Source organism: Microtus oregoni, unplaced genomic scaffold, assembly GCF_018167655.1.
Source record: "Microtus oregoni isolate MIOR12 unplaced genomic scaffold, Mior012 001050F_ref0000461, whole genome shotgun sequence".
NCBI lineage: Eukaryota > Metazoa > Chordata > Mammalia > Rodentia > Cricetidae > Microtus > Microtus oregoni.
In genome coordinates, this window is record NW_024545155.1 from 5766 (window position 1) to 13638 (window position 7873).

The 7873-nt window shown below is 48.9% G+C and overlaps 1 protein-coding gene across 2 annotated transcripts; it reads left to right on the forward strand.

Moving 5' to 3' along the window:
* Window positions 1-555: 555 nt before the first annotated feature.
* LOC121445825 (cbp/p300-interacting transactivator 1-like) lies at window positions 556-3938 on the forward strand. 2 transcript variants are annotated; one of them, XM_041647969.1, is made up of 3 exons: window positions 556-731; window positions 2657-2781; window positions 3298-3938. In XM_041647969.1, exons 1-3 carry the CDS (start codon window positions 713-715, stop codon window positions 3829-3831), a joined length of 678 nt encoding a protein of 225 aa, XP_041503903.1. In that variant the 5' UTR covers window positions 556-712; the 3' UTR covers window positions 3832-3938. The 2 variants fall into 2 exon arrangements, with proteins under 2 accessions (XP_041503903.1, XP_041503904.1); XM_041647970.1 differs by lacking the exon at window positions 556-731 and adding an exon at window positions 848-1019.
* Window positions 3939-7873: the final 3935 nt, after the last annotated feature.

The window sequence follows — 7873 nt, forward strand, 5'->3', positions numbered from 1 at the left end:
AGGGTAATCTTGGTGGCCTTCCTGAAAGGGGTGCGGTGGGAGTTTCCAGCCGCAGGGAACATGCCTTGAAATGAGAAGCCCCAGATCTCTTTTAGTAAGGATTTGTAAGAAAACGTACCAACACAAGAGAGATGTGCTCCAAGTGCAAAATGTTGTTCTTGCTAGATGTGAATAATTATATAATCAAAATAAAATAACCTGGCATCGTGGGAAGGCAAGAGGAATCTCTGCGAACTCTGTGGCAAGCTTTTCGAACCCGCTGCCTGTTCTTGGCTTTTCCATGAACCATGTGAACTGCATGCGTGCACCTAGCCCCATGGTCCCGTCCCGTAGAACAGCATTTCTCAGCGTCGTCGCATCCTGCCTCTTTCTGCCCTGGATGACCACAGGACAGAAAGCCTTGACATCAACCCTGGGCCTTGAAGGAAGCCACGGAGGCTGCCATATGATCCCTCTAAGTAGCTCTGAACAAAATGTAGGTCTCATCGCCTGTCTGCTTCAGAGCACCTGAGGTAAAGGAAGCTTGGAGCCCTCAGGCATTGCTGCTTGCTCCTGGCGGACAGAGCTGCGTCCGGCCAAGCCCCGCGCAGGTGGCCCTCACCGGGGCGCATCGAGGAGGCCTGGGGAGCTGTCGGTAAACAACGGGCTGCTTGGAGGCGTGCAAGCCAAGCCGCAGTGCTGTTTGGATTTGTTTTTAGATTTCTCAGTAGCAATGGAGATGGAGATTACCGGTTGGTGTCATTTTTTAACTTTTGCTCCCTGGACAGGTTCATGACCCCCCCCCCACCTGCCTCTCCCTTTTCTCCATCCCCGCTTCTCATACCCCCCTTTGGGCGCGGGGGAGGATCGATGCGGGGGGCGGCCAGGCGGGGCTGGGGAGGGGAGGCGCAAGCCGCGGAGCCGGCACTTGTTGCGCGGCTTTTTCCGCGGCGGCTCCCGGCGGCTTCGCAGTGGTCACTTCGTGGCTCGTCCAGACATTCGTGAATCAAGTTGTTCCCCTCCAATGGCCGACGGATCGGGTAGGGGATAGAAAATGGGATCGCGGGGGGCAGGAAATAAGATCACCCCAGAGATGGGCTCTGCGCTTTCCGAGCGGGCTGGAGCGCCTCGAGGGGAATGTTACAAGGGCCTGCCCTGAGAGACGACACTAGAACACACGCACTTTTCTCATATTTTCTAACCCCTGTTAGTGTTGCTCTTGGGGAGGGGGGGCTTTTTTTTTCCTTTGAACATTTGGGTACGGGTGCCATACGGGAGGGATAAGATGGAGACGAAGGTGAAGCGATGAGGAACTTGCTATAGTGGCGGTGCTGGCTCTCCTGACGACGAGACGCTTAGCGCCCTTGTCTTGAGATAGATGGCTGAAATATAGATGGCTTGCATCAGCTCTGTTTGTACTTCAGTCAAGCAGTGGTGCGGGACCCAGCAAGTGCCCCCTCTATGTTTTCTCCTTTTTTTTCCCCTGCCTTCCTTTCTCCCAGTAGGCGGTTGCTGAAGAGGAAAAAGGATAGTGGTACCTTTAGAAGCCAACGCATTCTTAACAACCGCTGGGGGTAACAAGGAGGGTAGAGTCCCAGCAAAATTCTAGTCTCTTTGGGGAAATGACTCTTGGGTTCCTTAAGATGACAATGCTAGAATATATGAGGGTTTTAAACATATGCTTCCAGAAAAATAAGAAATTTTAATTTTCTGAGTTCGAAGTGGTTTTTTGTTTGTTTGTTTGTTTGGTTGGTTGGTTGGTTGGTTTTGATTTTTTTCCCCTTTATTCTCTTATCTCTTTGGCACATGGGCAAGAGAATCATTTCTTTAGAAGCCATCTGAGTATTTCGGGTATGAGGACTTGACCTGTGGTCAGGAGAGCTATGTGGCAAAGGACTGCAAGATGCTGCTTTACAAACTGCTGCCGCTGCTTCCAGGCTGAAAACCATTGGATTCATCGGATTTTCCCTCCAGGAAGAATCCTTTCTTCTCTCGTGCCCACATGGGTGTGGCCTGGCTATGGGCTCTGGGACAGTTGTCCTAGCAAAGCCCAATCTAGGGACTGTCTCGTAGGTGCTTGAGACATGGAGGAACTGAGCTACTTCCAGCTGTTCTGTGGCTCCTGCTGCCTCGGAGCCTCCAAAACCCCCTGGTCTGCTGTCTTCTTGTAGGCATACCCCAAGACAGGGCTTTGGAGACTCTAGGGCATCCTTCTCCCGAATTCTCTCTTTCCCCCAGTCCCATCGGAGACCTAGACCTGGCGGCTAGTGGTCCATTGACGTGGTGCGCTGCTTTCTCAGGGACATGCCTGCTCTGGGAATCAGGAACAGCGCCACCCCTAGCTTTGGACTCTGTAATAACCTGTATGAGTAAATGTTCATGTGTTCTCTCTCGGCATTGGGGGTCGTTGTTAGAGCCTGGCTGAATAGAGCATATTCCTGGCCTCGGGTCAGAGTTCACCTCAGTCTCTGCTCCCTGCCCAGATTCTCTCTGTTTTTTTGTTTGTTTGGTTGGTTGGTTTTTTGGTTTTTTGTTTTGTTTTGGTTTTTTATTTTTGTTTAGTTTAATCTGATCAGCGTCCTTGTGTAGCTGAATGGATCCTGACTTGGAATTTTCTAGTGCTTCCTTTGTCAAGAAAGCCTTTCACCTTTATTCATTTTTTCTCTTTTACTTACAGACGAACAGCTCCAGCTGGAGGCCTCAACTCCCACCGATTTATCTGACTTCTGCCCAGACTCTGAAATGCCAACTATGTCAAGGCCTGCACTTGATGTCAAGGGTGGTGCCAACTCTGTGAAGGAGGTAAGTTTTGCCACTTTACCGATGGAGATACTGCGGCATGGAAAGATGGACTTTAGGGGACATGCTCCTAGCCTTCCTAGGTGTGCATGTAGCCAGTGTGATTGACCAGAGAAGATACAGCAGGGCTTTGTCGGGAAAAATGAGAGTAGCTTTTGTCTAAAAGCAATTGAATTGAACTCACTAGGGGTATTGAAAGACAGACAGCAGGAAGGGAGCAAAGAAGCAGAATTGAAACAAGACCACTGTAGCAAAGAGATTATAGTGGGGCTGAGGAGAGGGACAAAGGGGTGCCCTTTTTAGATGGGGGCCACATTGAGTAGCAGGGGAGGGAGGCCCACTTTGGATAACTTAGGAATCAGAACCATAGTAGCCAAAGAAAGCTCACTGTCCAGGGGCTCTTCCTCTCACCTTCCCACTATTAGCAGTAAATGCAGGGCATGCAGGAGCAGTCCAGATCCAGTGAATGCCAAAAAGAAAACCAGGAGGGCTACTATGGTATACCTTTCTGTCTTCTAGAATGGCGACCAGGAGATGACCTCTCTGGACTACTCCAACCTCGGGGTGAAGGAACACAAAGCAGTGGCCATCCTGCACTACCCTGCGGTCAACTCAAATGGAGCCAAAGCCAATGGAGCTCCTGCGAGCTCCTCTGGATCAGCATCTCCAGGAGGCTCTCCTACTGCCAGCCCTTCTACCAAGCCCCCACCCTTCAACCTGCTCCCTGCCCCTCATCTGCTGGCCAGTATGCAGCTGCAGAAGCTTAATAGCCAGTATCATGGGGCCGCTGCCGCTGCGGCAGCAGCTGCTGCTGCCACTCCAGACCAACCAGGGGAGGCAGGGCCCCTGCAAAACTGGGGCTTCGGGGTGGAAGAGGTGGAAGGGGTGGAAGGTTTGGAAGGGGCAGAAGGGGGAGAATCAGCCACTCCTTCTGGTTCCCAGAGCCCTACTATCATTGATTCTGACCCAGTGGATGAGGAAGTGCTGATGTCTCTGGTGGTAGAGCTGGGGCTAGACCGAGCCAATGAGCTTCCTGAGCTATGGCTGGGGTAGAATGAGTTTGATTTCACTGCAGATTTTCCCTCTGGCTGCCGATTCCAAGTGTCCCTAAAAATTGAGGAACAAAGCCACCAATTCAGTTGTAAATAAAAGTTACTTGCAAAGAGATAACTGACTATGTTCTTTATCAATGTCTAAAGTTGTGGTGTGCACTCTCATAGTCTTGTTAATTCTGGGTTGCAAGAGTCTGAGGATTTTGGGGAGGGTTAGCAAAGGTGGTCTCGGAACTCTTGCTGCTGCTACCACTGCCCTTATCTCCTCAAGAGTCCAGGTACTTAGCTTCAATTCCCTAACACCCCACAAACACTGTCCTCTTGAAGGTTGAGCACAGGAGCTGGTGGTCAAGGCATTCTTGGAAGACAAGCTGCTTCAAATTTGTCTGCAGCTTCCTTGCCATTGGCACACCCTTGGCTACATGGCATATGTTCCCAACACTAGAAGCCGCCAATCCAGGTTTGAAATGATGGCTCAAGAATTAAAAGCATGTATTGCTTTTGCAGAGGACTGGGATTCAGTTCCCAGCACCCACAGGGGCAACTCACAGCCAGCCATAATTCCCATTCCAGGGTATCTGACATCCTTTTCTGACCTCCAGCATCAAGCATATATGCGGTACACATATATACAGGCAAAATGCATACACATAAACTTTTTTGTCATTAAAGCAAGATTCCAGGTGCCTTCTTCAAGCCCCTCTGACACCTCCTTGTTCCTCTCCTCCAAGCCTAGATGACTCTAAGCTAGCCTGTGTGTCCCCTCATTCCTACCTCCTTGGCCACCCTGTGTGAGGATGTCCTGTTTAGACTGGCCCTCTCCAACCTAAAAAGTACAAACAAGGTCCAGGCTTGACAACTTCAATGTTTAGAGACCTCTTGAGGCAGTGAGTTCAAAAGAAAGCCAAGCGACAAGATAATGACTCTGCCTCAGATCCGAGGTCTTAATGCAGCCCTGGCCTCATGTAAGGGCTGGAAACTGCTGCCCACATTTCGGACTCCTGAGGATGTTCTTCTTTGACCACTGAACATTATTAATTAGCCTTTGGGGAGCAACATGAGACTTGTCCCATGGTGAGCACATTCAAGACGCCTACTACTAAAAGGCCTTCCCTGAGGACCTGTTCAGAGTCAGGCACTTTGCTGAACACTGGGATCAAGAATTAGATGAAGTTTGTACCTTTGAGGGTGTTTCCCATCTCAGAGAAAGAAGGACACAAACATTGCAATAAACCTGTATTCTCCAGAGCACAAGGAACAGTATTATTTGATCCCAGAAAAAGGAATAACTCCATCTACCTGTGATGTTTGGGGAAGGCATTCTAGGATTGAACCGGTCCCTTTATTTATTTTCACATCTTACAAGTAATAAATACATGGTATAATCTAGGATATGTGGCTTGGTGGTAGAGCACTTGCTTAGCATGCATGAGTTCTGGGTTCTATCCCCAGCACTGCAAAACTCAAAGCACCAATTATGAAGTAAAAACTTAGGTTGGACAGAAGCAATCAAATCTCTGTGAATTTGAGGCCAGCCTGATAGACATAGCAAGTTCCAGGCCACCCAGAGCTACAAAATAAGACCAAAAAGAAAGAGAAGAAGGGAGAGAGGGAGGGAGGAAGAGAGAGAGAGAGTCCAGATACAGTTAAAGAAGCCTTTGTCCAGCTCTCTCCCTTAATCCTGACCACCTCTGGTCCTCCAGAGAAATAGCTCTTTACCTGTTCCGAGTGTATCCTTGCCAACCCTGCTTTGCGTCTTGGTATGAAGATGTATCTATCCCTAGGGGAAAAAACTCTGTGTGTGTGTGTGTGTGTGTGTGTGTGTGTGTGTGTGTGTGTGTGTGTGGAGAGAGAGAGAGAGAGAGAGAGAGAGAGAGAGAGAGAGAGAGAAGAGAGAGAAATTATATATATACATGTAATTTCTAGTATATATGATACGTATAATAACGTAGTGCACACAAATACGAGGTTGTAGAGACCAAGGAGTCCCTCAATCTGCTGTCCGCAATCAAAGATACAGGAAAGTCAGTGGTGTGACTCAGTGTGGATGTGAAGGCCTACGGGGGTCAGAGGGCAGTCATAGCACCAAGATCTGAAGACCAAAGTTTCAGGAGTGCTGAGTAACATCCAAGGGCAGATGAGCAAGATGAGTGTTCCAGCTCTAATTCACCTTTCCTCTTCCTGTTAGTTCTAGTCAAGCTCTCAACAGATTAGATGATGCTTAGTCACACATCCATTACTCCATCTACTGATTATTTAAATGCCAGTCTCTCATCGCCACATCCGGAGATGGAAATTTTGCTGGCTGTATGGGCATATGGGCATCCTTAGCTCCCCCTGAAGTTACCATCGCACCTAGAGAAGGTGTTTCTGTGAGGAAGAGAGCAACCCTGCCTCCTGGTGTCCGGACCCAAGAAGTGTGGTCACCTAAGCCAGCTCTCCGTGAAGCTAAAGGGGGAAGGGAGGCAGGACGTATCTTCCAGAGAGGGCCAGGTCTACTAGGGAAGGATAGGGACAGCGCAGACAGAAACAGACACAGTGGAAGACGGTTGTGCAAATCTCCATTCCTGCCGCCACTGTTTTATACTCAGCCCTCTTCACAGCTGGATACCTTCATTAGTTCCAGAAGGCAAATCCCGGGGTCTCCTTGCTTAGGCCCTAGATCACACAGGTAAGGAGCAAGGCGTGCTGGCAAGGACCCCACAGCCTGGAGCAAATGAGGACAGGTAGCAATGTCTCTAAGAGCCAAGTGTCCATCTTGTTCCCTAGGGATAAGCTAGAGAGACCCTGTCCCTGATTAAAAGGAACTCACAGTTCCAAGGCAGTCATGGCCTTGAAGGATGAATTGAACTTGCACAGGGCAGCAAAACTAGTGAGGGTGGGAGCACAGCCTCCAATCAGAGGAACAAATGGAACATTACCAAGAAGATAGAACAAGGCCTGCTGGAAACCAGAACAAAGCATCAGAAAAAACCAATCTCGAAACGAGAAGGCTTTCTCAAGGACACAAAGCCCAGAAGCTAGGAAAACATTGATATATTTAACTACATTATTTAGCTGCATTTTTGTTGGAGGTTGGTTTTGGTTTGCTGAGGCAGGGTCTCACTCTACAGCCCCATCTGGCCTTGAGCTCACTAGGCAGCCCAGACTGGCCTTGGATTCCTAGCAAACCTCCTGCCTCACCCTCCCAAGGGTTGGAATTGCAGGCGTGCACTACCACTCCAAAGCTGAACTGCACTCCAAAGACCACACAGCCTCTGCACCCTTGTCTTGAATCCTGGCACTGCAGAGGTAGAAACAGGAGGATCACAAGTTCAAGTCCACCTTGAGCTACATAAAAATACAAAGTATTGAAAAAATATTTACAATAAGCCACACACACACACCAAAAAGTCAGGCATGGTGGTGCACACCTTTAAATTTTAGTACTCCTGACACAGAGGTGTCAATTAGAGCATGTCAGGTGCATGTGTATCATGTCAGGTGCATGTGTATCATGTCAGGTGCATGTGTATCATGCTGGTGCATGTGTATCATTCTGGTACGTATGCATTGGAGGTTTAAGGTCAACCAGGGTGTTTTTCCTCAGAAGCCCTCCACTTTCATCTGTTTGTAGCAGTCTCTCACTGGATCCTGGACTCACCAGATGAGGCTGACTGGTCAGTGAGCCTCAAAGATCATCCCGCCTGGGTGCCCTGCACTGAGGCAGAAACCAGGCGTGTGCCAGCACCATGTCCTGCTTTGGCTATGGCTGCTGGGGTTCCAGTGCAGATACTCATGCTTACATGGCAAGCCATCTCCCCAGCCCCTTAGTCTTTACTTTTTGTCCAGTTGAAGTAACTGCAGATTTTGGTTTGCTCATTAGAGCCCTTATTTATACATCCTTTCCTGGCATAAATGTTCATATCACTGTATGTCATTCTCATAAGTGTTCTAGGGCCAATGATAAGACCACCTTGTATCTAGTTGAAGTCTGATTTCTTTTAAGGCTGTACCCCAAAGCCAAGAACTTGTCCTCAGATCACTAGAAGTACTTTACATCC